Consider the following 14,268-nt stretch of genomic DNA (forward strand, 5'->3'; position numbering starts at 1 on the left):
AACGGACACCCCAACAAATACTTACCTTCATTTGACGGGTTACCTATCCAGCTCATCTTTCTCATCCCCTCCACAACTGCATTTAAATTAAGCGTTACAATTCCCATAATCTCCTTGCTGTTATGGGGCCCGCCTTTGAGTTGCAGATGTGATTGGTTGGATTCGGCGTGTGTTATTAACATATTGCACATGATTCAGGAAATCTTGAACTGGGCACCTAATTTTATGCTTCCGCATATATTAGCCTATGGTCCCCGCAAGGATCACCGTCATCTGACACGTCTGGACAGATGAACGGTTTAGATTATGGAGACTCAAGGAACATTGTATGCGGACTCCGCAGTCCCCTGTCCGGTCACGAAATAAAAGTCGCGGCCTCGTGAGAGGGACGGCGATATCTTCATTGCGAGCGAAGGAGAGGAGGAGATTTGGGCGTTTTTTTGTGGCGGTCGAAATCTAGGGCGCGGCCGCAGGGCAAGAGTTTGTGGATTGGATTGGGTCCGAAGAGGGATTTTGCTCCTTGTCTCCTTGCTCGTCGATCGAGGATTAGGGCATGCGATGATGGATCGCGAGGAGCCGGTTGGGGAAGGGAAAGAAGGCGAAGACGCTGTGCGCGTCGCCTGCTCGATCTGCCTCGAGGTCGTCAAGAGCGGAGGGGATCGGGCTATCGCCTGGCTGCAATGCGGGCACGAATTCCATCTCGGTTAGTTCGTCTTGGCGATCTTCCTCTTTGATTCTTTTGCTTATTTGCCTGTAACTGGTAATTTCTCGTCCGATTCTGATGATTCGTTGGGGGAAAATCGTTGATTTGATCGAAAGGTGTTTTTTTTAATTGTTTTGTTTGATTTTTTTTTTTCATGCAACTGCTGGATTCTGATGGAGAACTATTTTTATGGAAAATTTTCCGTTTCCATGTGTATGGCATTTTATTTTCATTAACAGTTGATGTACAGGGCCGTTTTCTGGGGGAAAAAAAATTGGTTGAGGAAACTTCTCTAAACCAAATTAGCGGCAAGTTATAAAAAAAACTATATGATCTGCATATATTTAAAAAATCTGCCGATCCCTTTTCTAAATTATTATTATTATTTATTATTTGGATTGAAGGATGGGAAGGAAAATAGATGTGATTATGGCTAATAAGCCGAAAATTATAAGAAATAAAGGTAAGGGTTCTCCCACATGTAAAATTAGTTTCTGGAGGAAAGAAGTCTAACACCTTCTTGGTCCTCCAAATTCTGCCCAAGCAAGCATTTCCTTCATTCTCAAAGGCAAGAAACCAACAAACCAATCATCTTCATGGGACTTTGAAGCTGTTTGAAGAGTTAAACAGCTAGCTGGTTTGCAACCGGTTCCCATCAGAAAGGAATTTCATTTCAATATTTGTAATAGAAAATAAAGGGAAATGGAAGGGTAAGAGTTTCCCTTTAATAAATTTAGTTTTTGGAGGAACAATCTAAGACCTTCATCTTCCTTCTTTAAATTTTCCACTCCAGTTATATCCAAAAAAGCTTGTGTTATTTTCAAAGGCAAGGAACCAACAAGCCAGTCAAACTTGTTGGAGTCTAAAGACTTAGCTTGTTCGCAACATATTATGGTGGATTGTGGAAGGAATTTTTGAGAATAATGGTTTCAGTTGTTATGTTTTATTTTAGAGGGAAAACATGAAATAAAAAAAAGTAATTTTATATGTTTAGAATAATAGGGTATTGAAATATTTGATGTTTTCCCTTGCAACTTATAAAGAACTACCATACACAAATTCTCACATCTGGTTAACATTCAAATTTTGGCTATAATAGAATTCTCGTTCTCATACTTTTATTTCCCAAACATAGTAATCACATCGGAATTTGAGGCCCAAGTTTTTTGTGATAACAGAATCCTATTTCTCATATTTTGTTTAGTGGAAATCATATTCTAATGCAAAAATACAATGTTAGGAATAGAATTCCAATTCGATTAGACTTATGGTTTCAGAAATTGACAATAGAGCAAGGCTAACTCTGTAGATGCATTGTCTTTTCCAACTGTTTGTGATTTCAAAGTGCACTATTCTTTGGGTTGCATATGGTGAATTTAAGTAGGTAAGTATTGCTGGCCAAAAAAATTCCCTTTATTACTTCAGAGGAAGCCTAGTAACTAGCAATTTTTTTTGCTCTCCATGTGTTGTCATCATTCATCTTTCTTATTGTGGTTGCCCTTCTCTTTCATGGTGTATGAAAAAACTCAAACCTTGGGGACATTGGGACCTTGTTAAACTTCGTCAGAAATCTACTATTGACCATTCAATTATAAGCTCTTGCAATTGACTTTCTCTGAAATGCATATAACTTTATCTTGACAGTTTCTTCTGAATTTTCTTATTGGTGATAGCTATGGAGAATGAGTTCCAAGGCTGGAATGTGTTAATGTTTAGTGATGAGAATAGGTTAATGGGCTAAATTTTTATGTGATATGAAGTTTAAGACAAAAACAAATTTATCTTGTCAACACAATTATTAATAATGGGTTATTATTACTTTATTTTCTAATATAAAAAATAAAATCCATCTAATTCATCCTTGTCCTGCATTCTCTGATTTTATTTTATTTTTGACTTAATTTCGCATGCAATATATATGTATATGTGTGTGTGTGTGTATTTGACTTTTTGATGAATTGTGCCAGAACTTTGAAGATGGTCTATGTTTCTAGCAAGATGGTTTATTCTGAGTTCAGTATAGGCATTTTGAATTTGTCATGTAGTACAATTTTTTAAAGTCTTGAAAATTTGATTATTCTTTTTGCCAATTTTCTTAAATACGCTCAATTAATATTCCAATGGCATAGGCTCAATTTACCTTTCAACTCTCATGTCACAATTATAGTTTTTGTTTTATAACTGTATCTTCTGTATTGTTTGGCTTCACTTTTATACCATCTGCGGATAAATGATAACTTCTGGTTCATCTCCTTCATGTAGTTTAACTGGTGTGATAAGATTAGTGGACAATCTAATTCCTTTGGCATAATTTGTTCATAATCTCATTTTAATTAACCTACCTATATAGCATCTTTTTCAGCAGTTGGATAAGTTGGCTCTTCCAGGAAGATTTTTAGTGAAGATTTATCACCATTTAACATCATTTGTTTCAGATTGCATTGGTTCTGCATTTAATGCTAAGGGAGTTATGCAATGCCCAAATTGTCGAAAAGTTGAAGAAGGAAATTGGCTATATGCAAATGGCTGCCTTCCAACCCCACCGGACTTCATTGACGAGTTGATTCATGATGAAGATCTCTACAATCACAGTTACATTGAAAGTGTATGCTGCTAACTTGAACCATTGCCTCTTCAATTTCACAACTGTTTGTTTGTATAAACCTCTGATAATGCATCAGACTTAGAAATTGAGGATCTTGAAATCTCATTAATAAAAAAATTATCAGTCCTTTTATTGCACAATTTTTTGAGTGCATTGGCTTCCCTTGTTCAAATTTTCCCATTTTTTCATTTGTTTTTTTTTTCAGATTTTTTACTTCAGTAGCAATTCTATTTTCAGTATACTTTCTTCCCATCCTATCATGTTTTCTCACATCACATTTTCTTTTCATTTCTTATGTTTGTTCAGTCAGTTGGAGGCCATTGGTGTCCGTTCAGTGACTCGGCAAGAATTCCATCATTGTTTGAGTAAGTTCTGCATTTTGTTCAATCTCTATACATTATATGATTCATGTTACTACTTATGTTTTGGAATAATCCATTTTTGTTTCTAGTTTTCTTTATTTTTATATATGTATTCTTTTGGCAATATAGCTTTTCTGATTGAAAAGTTTGGTATGTTGAAAGATATCAGATATTTAGATTGAATGAGGATAAAGAAGCAAGAAGATAAAAGTATGCAAATTATTAGGTCATATGATATAGTTGTTCAAATTTCAAAGATTTTAAGATGTTAAGATATATTTTGCTTAATTTTTAAGAAGAACTTTGTGAAGGGTGGAAGTGTTTGTTAATATCAATTTATAAAAATAATTTATAAAAAAATGTTTTAGTTAGTATTGTTCAATCTATCAGGGGAATTATTTTAATGTATTAAAAATTAATTTGGCTGATTCTTGGAAAGTTATAATGGATGCTATTTGTCAACAAAGAACACTGATGCAATATTATTGAGAAAAAAAGAAGAATTTGTTTATGATTTTTGTTAGTGCTACATGAACTACCCAATCATATTCAAGAGAAGCCCTATTGATGATTCTTACTTGCAAATGATATTGTGCTGATTGATGAAAATTTAGTTTCTATGGAAGTACATTTAAAACTAGATATATGTGATGTACTTCCAACAATGGGAAAGTAAGTGAGGTGGTAATTAAGTGGGATTGAGTGAACGACACAAAATCAATGCACCTAGAATTCTATATATAAGTGAATATGTTACTCAACAAGGATATTTGTGGAGATATCATCAACAGGATATTAATAGGATAAAGACAAGAGGAGTTTCTAGGTATTTCTATGATCGTCCGTTGCCGCTTAGGATAAGGAAAACAATGTATGATACAACTACAATTAACCAACTTTGTTGGTCGAAGTGTTAGCCAGTTCAAGAAACAATATAGGCAAAAAAAAATAGTGGAACAGAGCTGCAAAGCCTAAGAAGAGCACATCTGAAAAGAAAACAAATATCACAGTGTAACCAAGCAATATTCGAAGCAAAACATTGGGACCTTCCTTACCCTTTCCTGCTAACCTACTTTACTATGTGTAAGCTTGATTCACTGGCACATGCCGATATCTCAGTTTTACAAACTCCCTGACCCATAGTGGTGTCAATTCAGGTGGGTTGAGTTGGAAATCCTTTTTAAGAAAAATCTCAACCCGAACCCGAATACAACCCGAAACTCCTAAACCTGAATCCGACCAACCCAAACCCGACCCGAATAACCCGATTCAAAATGACTTTTTGGCTATTTTCCATAAAATCCTTCATTTTTATCTCAATACTGGATCATATTAACATTGATATTAATATACATAAAAGCATCTTAATTTTTAAAATAAAATTTAATTTAACTTCAAAAAATCCACTAAACCTAAATTCGGGCCAACTCGGGACAACCCAAACCTTACTGGAACCCAACCTGAAAATTTTCAACCCAAAAACCCAACAATCTGAATCCGAAAATCCCCAACCCGAATCTGATTTTTTTCAAGTTGACTCAGGTCGGATCGTCGGGACGGGTTCATTTTTGACATCCCTACTTACCCAGTTGTAATCTTCAATTGTATCATGTCATTGTTCCAGTCAAGATTTGCCTTATCTGTGCTTCTGGTTCCATGCAACTTCGTTTTCTTTAACCACAGTACTGTCTTTGACATTAGTTATCATCCTCAACTATTAGGGTGCGTTTGGTTCAAGTTATCATGTATAACCTTGGTTATGTGATTACCAGGTAATCACATAACTAAGGTTATGGGGAATAAAATATAATCAAATGTTGTTTGGTTCAATCTAGGTAATGCAATAAAAATATGTTTGTTTGAAGATTTTAATGAATAATCTAGTTTAATATTTTACTAGATTACCCTTAGTTACAAAACCAACTATACATAATAATAATAATAATAATAATAATATTATTATTATTATTATTATTTAAACTCTATTATATTTTACTATATTTTCACTTTTTTTTTATTTATATATATTTTTTTATTTTGTTTTTTTAATGTTTTTTAATTTTCCATTTTTTTTTTATTTTTTTAAGTTATTTTTTACTTTTTTTTTTTTTTTTAGGTTTTTTAATTTTTAGGGTTTTTTACTTTTTTCTATTTTTAAATTTTTTAATGTTTTTAACATTTTTTATTATTTTTTACTTTTTTAAAACTTTTACGTTTTTTCTATTTTTTTTATGTTTTTCTGTCTTTTTAAAAAAATTTAATGTTTTTTCTATTTTTTAAATTTTTTATTTTTTAAAGTTTTTTTACCATTTTATTATTATTTTTTAATGATTTTTTATTTTTTACTTTTTTTTTTACAATTTTTTATTATTTTATTTTTTATATTTTTCATTTTTTTCTTTACATTTTATTTTTTTGTCACATTTTTCTCTTATCCGAAGGTATTTTGGGTAAAAAAAAATCGATAACCCCGGAATCAAGAAAAACCTCAGTTTTCCGAGGTTTCCGATTCCTAGTTGCATGCCCCTTTTGCTGACGTATTGGGCATGGACCATTACTCGGGAATCATCGATTACCTAAACCAAACAGGATTTTTATTGATAACCTTGGATGGGTGCCCAAGGTTATCAAGAATAACCCCCAACCAAACGCACCCTTAGGGTCAGCTACATGAAATCATGAATCTCATTTTGTCAATCGTCATTGTATTTATGCAAAACCATATCAATAGTGCTGTTTTTATTGCTTTGGTAATTAATAACTGCATCCTCAATGCATTAGTCTAAATTTGTGCATGGCCTTAGTGATCAATGTTTTTTTTTTACCATTCTATGTTTATATCTTTTATTAGTTTAAGTATTGAATCCTAGTTAAGCATGTTTAGCTTGGCAATGGATGTGACGGGGCATAGTCATGTAGGTACAAACTGTTGTATAGATGATGCAACATGTAGGTTTGATCTTGTTTTGCATACAAGGAATATATTTTTTTCTTGGATTCCAGGTTTGATCAAGTTAACATTGACATGCTTAGCTATAATTAAGTAGCCTTTGATAAAAAAAAAAATTTGAATTCTTTACAGAAAATGTTTCTAGTTTGTTCTTCTAATGACTTGGAAAACCACCACAACCATATCACAATGGCAATGAGAAGAAACCATGTGCGTCAATTATTTGGAGTACATTAATACAGATATAGAGCATAAATTATTGTCTTGATTTTGGACTAAAAAAACTGAAAAAATACAGATATTTCTAGGATCATTACGCTAAATAATGCCCTAGAATGGTAGATTCATTTTGTTTTTGAATTCACATTTGATCAACCAAGAAAAATGTTGAACAATGCAGGATATTTTGATAATAGTGGAATTAGCTATTTAGTTTTTTCTTATGGAAAAAAGAAGTTATAGCTATTTGGATTACAGAACAAATACGTTGTCATTTTTTCATCTTTTTTGTCAAAAGGGCATCTCACATTTTTCATCCCAAAAATATACTTATTTCAGCGTTGGTGTAGTAACTATGACCGAAGCTTTTATAATATGAACCAAAATTTCTTTTACATGGCTAAACTACAAAACATTGAGCATTGTTATATCAAAATACTCTATACTGAGTTAATCAAAATCACTCAGATATATCAAAATCACTTTATACAAGTTGTAGTAGCTATGACCGTAGTTGCTATAACAATGTTAAAGTGATTTTGACCAAGTTGATTAAGTTTGAATAATTTGACCGAGTTGATAAAAAAATTTTTGATATAAGAGTGTTCTATGCAATAATTTTGAAATAGTTGAGCTTGTTTACTTTAACACATTATAGCAACTATGACCATAGCTGTTGTTTTGATATTTTTGAAAAAGGGGCTCCCCTTTGACGAAAACTATGATAAGAGGTGCCCTTTTGATTTTTAACATTTAGTCTTGGCTTCTTTTATGCTAAAATGGAGAGAGAAAATCAAAAATAAAGTCCTATCAGAAATTATAAATCTAGGCAAATAAATCTTGTTAGGTACATAGTACTTACTAGACTGCTTTTTTTTGACATTACATTTGCAAAATAAATTGCAATTGCATCTTTTAGGGGCATTCTCTCATGATTTATGAACATGTGGTGCGCTTACTGCAAATTCCATATGTTAGTTAACGAGTCAACCTTTTTTCTCGTTATAATAAGTGACACGATTCCTTTCTAGTATATGTGACAACTTGAGTGACATTAGATTTGAATTTGCCATAATGCTGCCTTTTATTATTATGTTAGATCATCCAGATAGTTGTATCGTGGACAAATAGATTTTCATGTACTAAACTACTTGCTTAAGTTGATAAAGGGGACAAGTACTTCAGAAATCATGTTCTATTTTACCTGGGTGTTAAATCATGGTTATTTAATGACCCATAATGGTCATTATCATCATCATTAAGCTGTCTTTTTCACAAAAACGTGCAATTCTTTTAAGTACTTTGTCAGAGAAGTGCTTGTATATGCTCCATTGGGAACATTTATCTGCATTTGTCGCCTTACTTGCCTTTTTCTATTTTGTTATAGGGAAGGTGAATCTTCTGCAGCTGCTCCTTGTAAGTCGATGCAAATATCAAGTTGATGACTTGTTAAGTAACTTTGCGTAACGAAGCAAATTTGTGGTTTTGCAGTTCGTGATTCTTTTGGATATCATGCTATTATTTCAGAGAATCAGCCGACCATGTCGTCATCACATTCATGCCCTTTTGTAGCTTACATGCAACCACCCCAGCCTTCTTCCTCCAATCAGTCATTTGAAACCATACCTGATGGTCCTGGATATCACCAACAGTGGAGTTATTTCTCTAGACCAAGAGATATTCACACACACATGATGGCTGCAAGTAATTTACCATACCGTGGTTGGGAACATCGCCATCATCCATCCTACTCGCTGAACGCACATGTTAACCTTGCTGATCCAGCATCTCATTTTTCCAGGCACGATGCAGATGGTTTACCTACTGCTGATTCTCTTTTCCATCCCTTTGTTCTCAGTCATGGGTGAGTTGCATCCATTTTCCATTTTCCATTTTCCATTTTCCATTGTGCTGTTTCTTTATGTACATCTAGAAGTTATCCTGTTATCAGCATGATGGTCATTGAGGAACCTTTCAGCAGGCATCAATTGACATCTTGGCTGCCTAATAGTGGAATGAAATTTTACCATCATCATGCATGCTTTCAATATGCTTCAAGTTTGTTTAATATGAACACTTTTCTGTTTTCCTCCAGAAATGGCTTGAGATCTAGTCCCACCAACTCCTCTGCCACCTCCATGGTTCCACCATTCCTTCGAAACCATCTCAATCTTCATGAAGTTTTCCAACGACAAAATTCTCAAAATGTGCACGGAACAAGTATGCCACAACCTGTGAACCCGAGGGGTCTCAATCTGGCCGACCAGTGCGTCCCTTTCCTGATATCATCCATTCCTTTAGATGCTGAGGGAATTCGAAATCACCACCGTTTATGGGAGCGTGAGTCTGTAGCGACACATCTGTTTTCTCCTCATGACAGGGAGCCTACTGCTTGGGGCTCTTTCCCACAGCCCAACAGTGCATTAGACTCTAACTCACGGATGGCCTTCTTGCCGCTGCACAATGGTCCCGAGAGGTCATCATCAGTGCAAGCAGGGTACAACCCGACAATACCTCCGGCACGTATGTTATCATTGATGTGAACCGAAATTGGCATTTCTTGAAGATTAACTATTTGGCATTCTCAACTCTCCCCTTAAATTAAGCTTTCCCGCTGACCGGGAATACAGTAAATTTGGTTTGAACTGCTGCTGAATTATAATCTTTGCTACCTATGCAAACATGTCAATTGTTGATGGTAAGATGCATGATGTCTAGAATGGCATGCCCAAAATAATCTGGTGAAATTGTTCCAAGTGTAAGGGGAGAGAGGGCCCCCATAAGCTTAAAACATGCACCCATTTTCATTCTGGGAAGATGCATCCAAAGCTTACATGCAAGTTTTCCTGTGACATTATTTCATTGCTATCTCGTATTGAATGCCTAGAGAATCTTTGTTCAAGAAGTGGATATTTTGTCTAGATCTGGAATGTCAATTAGAAGTATCATTGCAGCGAGATTTTTTTTTTTTTTTCACTCAATGCATCATTTTGATATTATCTAGGTCATGAAATGTTAACATTTTAGTGATATTAAAAAAACTAGTTTGCTGGCCTCCGAGGATGAAGCTGGAAGTGAATCCGTACTGCTTTCATTTGCATTCCTTCAGTACTTGGGGAGCAGTATAAATCGCTATTATTTCTAAATCTGAAAATTTTGATAACTCAGTTATATCGGCAACCAAAGGGCATAATTAAAGTTATAGAATTCTCAAAAGCCGTATTTAACTTTCAGATTTCTCGTTTGTTTTCTATTTTATTTCTTCTGTCAGCCACTATGGTGTTGTATTCAAAGAAACAACATTACTGTGATGTTGCTATAGTGATGATTTTTGAAATTCAGCATCTCAGTGATATTATTCTTTGAATGCATAATTACAGCGGTCCGTGGAAGGAGTAGAATGGAAACAAGCATATCTTTTAGAAAATCTGAAAGTCAACTTTAAGTGCCCCGCAATTGTTGTAGTTATAACTAGTTCATGTTCTTGTCTTAGAAGAAAAACTGAATCAGTTCCAAATTTGATTCAATTGCTATTCTATGACCATTGAGTCGGTCCGTCCGGTCTCATTTCGCCCATGTTCTGACTCATCCCACATTCCTTCAACTTAGTCTTTGATCAAACAAGCATTGCTGTTTGAGTCTCATGTAGACAGTTTCGTTTCTAAATAATCGAGACTAAGTGGTTTAACCGCGAACTAAAACAGGTTCAGGCCTCCAAATCCAGATCAATATTGTCACACCCTGTAGGAGTACATGTCCGAAGAAATTTCGGCAGCATCTCCCCTATACGGCGGATAATCTGAAACTTTCTACATATCCATATACCTCAACCACATACGGCTGGAATAATAAAAATAAATAAATACAACACACAGACATTCCACGCAGTTTAATAAGCAATAATAAGAACACTCAAAATCCACCCTACTCAACTACACTCATAAAGCACAAATCCGATAAACTCACCTCTTCTGCCGTCCAAGCAGGTATGTAGCAAGACACATCCAAAAACCAAAAACCATCGACGCATAAAATTCATACCAGATCCATAGTATCAAAAATCCATAGTATCAAAAAAAACAGAATAAGTCTGAACATAGACTAATAAAGAAGAAAACTAAAAGATTACTAAGCCCTCGTGGTCAGCAGGGGACTAGCGACTGGAACTCTCTCCTGACAGCATCAACCTGAAAAAAATAACAACAATGGAGGCGGGGTGAGTCCAACACTCAGCAGGTACAACTGATATACAAAGTAGGGAAATAACTCCTAACACTAATCATGCGTACAGTCTCCTGATATAAGAAAGATAAAAATGCATCTGAAGTAAACAGGAGAAAAATTGTACTAATCAAGACCTGGGTATAAGGACAAACAGTTCGAGTGATATGGAAATCCTGTATGCATGTCAAACATAGGTATCCAAACAATATGCAGCATATAAATGCAGCAAACACAAACACAAGCAATAAATGCATCATGCATATGATGCTAATGATGCGTCCTGGCCACCCCTGACGCCAGTCGATCATCTCACACACAATAGTGAGGTCGAGTGGGTAGAGTTGTGACAACCGTGCACTCTGTCGTCACTACTCCTTATGAGTGACCGAGTGGACGGGATGCTGTCGGAGTACACCTATCCTCCTACCCCAAATCATAAATGGGGGAGCGCAATGCTCTCAACTCCCGGTACACGATGACGGGGAGGAATCCCTGTCGGCTAACACGTTGTGTCACACTACCCATGAGCGGACCAACGGAGCCAAACAAAGTCCCTGCTGCAACACACTCTGCCTGAATCGACCACTAACCCATGAGTGGTGGTATGTGCAGATCCATGTAACTGGCGATGTGCTCAACAATAATGGAGCGGACTATCGCACAGCATGTAATCATGCAAATGGTGCATGGCACTAACCACAAAATATCCTGAGCTAAACCATGTATATATATAGAAAGTGCATCATAAGTCAATGAATCAAAACAACGGTACACAGATCAGATAAGGTATATAATCTAGGTCCTGAACATGGTATACCACTACCCCTACAAGCATGTATAAACAGGTAAAGTATACATGAGATGCAAACCAAGCAATCAATCAATCAAGCATGTAACAAGTTTTGGGTAGTGATTAACCGAAACAGAATGAGGAACATAATTAATGCAATTTGTTAAATTCACTACTATGTATATCAAACGACATAAAGTCAAAAGTACCCGCCTCCAATAAGAATGTCCAAATCCGACATCGAGATACTCGTCAAGATACCGTCTCGAATCAGAGTCCTGTGTTATCAAACATACATTTTATTTAGCTACAAATGAAACGAATAGCTAAATAAAAATCCTTAAGAACAATTTAGGGGAAAACCCTAAACCATAATCTCGACCTTCCTAATTAAACCCAACGATTAGCTAGGGTTAATTTCCTTTAACCCTAATCATAACATTAGATTAAAAAAAAAATCTAAATCTAATCCAATCTACCAATTCCCAACATAACCTAATCAATATACACGAAGCTCAAAAACCCTAAACCTTACCTTACTTCTCAGCAGGAATGTTGCTGCCGGAGAAAGGTAGCCGCTGGAAGGTGGCTGCCGGATCCAAGAGCAGAGTTGCTGCTGGAAAGCAGAAACAAATATGATCAACTAATCCACCAGCACGAAAATTTGGAAAACAAAACACCACCTGCCTTACCCTAGTCTCTTTTCCTCTCTGCCAGTAGACAGTAACCGGTTGAAACCAAAAACGGGTGGCCGGCAGATAGGGCACAGAACTAGCAGACCTGGGGTGCTCGATTTCTATCGGCTACACCTTGGCTGGCACTGCCAATCAAGTGGACCCAAACTAGGGCACGAAGCTAGGGCAGATGAAAAGAAGCTTCGGTTGTAGCTCGGGTCAAGAGTCGGCGGCGGCGGCAAAGCACAGTGGTAGTCGAGTGATAATGGCCGACGATCGGGAGGTAGAGCAGTCGGTCGGCTCTTGCTCTGCCAGAAGAAAGGAAGAGAGGTGAAACAAAAATCTTGGTCGGCACTAGGGCATAAGCAAAACTCGCGTCGGGGACGGGAAGAAGAAGAGAAAAGTGGAGGCTCGTGGCTCGCTAGGGCACAAGGTCACTCGGCTGTGGAGAGGGAGAAAAAAAATTCGGGAGACAGAGGAGAGGATGAAGAAGAAGTGTTGGCACGGGCTTTGTGCACTCGGGGAAGAGAGGAATAAAAGGGGAATCGCTCGTGCGGCGCCGGTTAGGGCACGGGGAAGGAGTCGGGCGCGCGTGGGTTTGGCAAGGAAGAGAAAACGGAGGAAAGAAGAAAAAGAAGTAAACAAAAGAAATAAAAGAGAAATAAAGGAAAAAGTAAACTTTTTCTCATATAAATGGGTAGCCTAAACAGGCTTTCCCAGAACCTAAATTTTATCCCCGTTAACTCATCCATACGAGCTCCGAAAAATTCTCGAAATTTTTTCAAAAATTTCGAAAAATTCCCTTATTAATATTCGCCTATTTTCGGTATTTTACATTCTCCCCACTAATAAAAATTTGGTCCCCAAATTTCGTTATCTAACATCAGCAAGTACTAACAATAGACAGAAAGTATAAATGCTGAACAGTAAACTGAATCACATACCTCAAGTAAAAAGATGGGGATATCGAGCTCGGATCGTATCCTCGAGCTCCCAAGTAGCCTCCTCGTCCGAATGATGCTGTCATCCGACTTTAACCAGCCGGATAGTCTTGTTCCGCAACTGACGCTCTTTTCGGTCCAAAATCCGTACCGGAATCTCCTCATAAGTAATGTCAGGCTGAACTGAAACTGGGATATCTGCCAGCACATGTGTCGGGTCAGGTATGTATCTCCTCAACATAGATACGTGGAATACATCGTGAACGCCTGACAGGGACGGTGGTAGTGCCAGTCGGTAAGCTACCGCTCCGATCCTCTCCAAGATCTCGAAAGGGCCAATATACCGCGGAGCTAACTTACCTCTGAGGCCAAATCTCTTCACCCCTTTCGTGGGTGAAACTCTCATAAATACATGGTCGTCAACAGAGAACTCTAGTGGTCTGCGTCTCCGATCAGCGTAACTCTTCTGGCAGACCTGCGCCTCTGACATCCTCCGTCTGATAGTACGGACCAACTCTGCATCCTGCTGAACTCTATGAGGTCCCAACAACTGGGCATCTCCAACCTCATCCCAGAGGACGGGTGTCCGACAAGGTCTACCATACAACACCTCAAACGGTGCCATCTGGATAGCCGAATGAAAGTTGTTGTTGTAGGCAAACTCTACTAACGGCAGATGGTCCTCCCAACTGCCTCCGAAATCCATAACACATGACCTCAGCAGGTCCTCTAAAGTCTGAATGGTCCGCTCTGACTGTCCATCTGTCTGTGGATGGAAGGCTGTACTGAAATGGAGCTGT

At 36.9% G+C, this 14,268-nt stretch overlaps 1 protein-coding gene across 1 annotated transcript; it reads left to right on the forward strand.

Moving 5' to 3' along the window:
* Positions 1-359: 359 nt before the first annotated feature.
* LOC122055824 (E3 ubiquitin-protein ligase RFI2-like) lies at positions 360-9,744 on the forward strand. The gene is made up of 6 exons (XM_042617462.1): positions 360-703; positions 3,139-3,308; positions 3,615-3,673; positions 8,227-8,255; positions 8,331-8,703; positions 8,935-9,744. The coding sequence occupies exons 1-6, from the start codon at positions 559-561 to the stop codon at positions 9,380-9,382; spliced, it is 1,224 nt and encodes a 407-aa protein (XP_042473396.1). The 5' UTR covers positions 360-558; the 3' UTR covers positions 9,383-9,744.
* The last annotated feature ends 4,524 nt before the right edge of the window (positions 9,745-14,268 follow it).

This window comes from Zingiber officinale, chromosome 3B (assembly GCF_018446385.1).
Source record: "Zingiber officinale cultivar Zhangliang chromosome 3B, Zo_v1.1, whole genome shotgun sequence".
In the NCBI taxonomy this organism is placed as follows: Eukaryota; Viridiplantae; Streptophyta; class Magnoliopsida; order Zingiberales; family Zingiberaceae; genus Zingiber; species Zingiber officinale.

What these genes read in the sequence shown, in the direction of transcription:
- LOC122055824 (XM_042617462.1), top strand. Translation starts at nt 559, where the DNA reads ATGATGGATCGCGAGGAGCCGGTTGGGGAAGGGAAAGAAGGCGAAGAC. An exon ending in CGGGCACGAATTCCATCTCG is followed by an intron (nt 704 to 3,138) that starts GTTAGTTCGTCT and finishes CATTTGTTTCAG; the next exon opens with ATTGCATTGGTTCTGCATTT. An exon ending in ATCTTCTGCAGCTGCTCCTT is followed by an intron (nt 8,256 to 8,330) that starts GTAAGTCGATGC and finishes GTGGTTTTGCAG; the next exon opens with TTCGTGATTCTTTTGGATAT.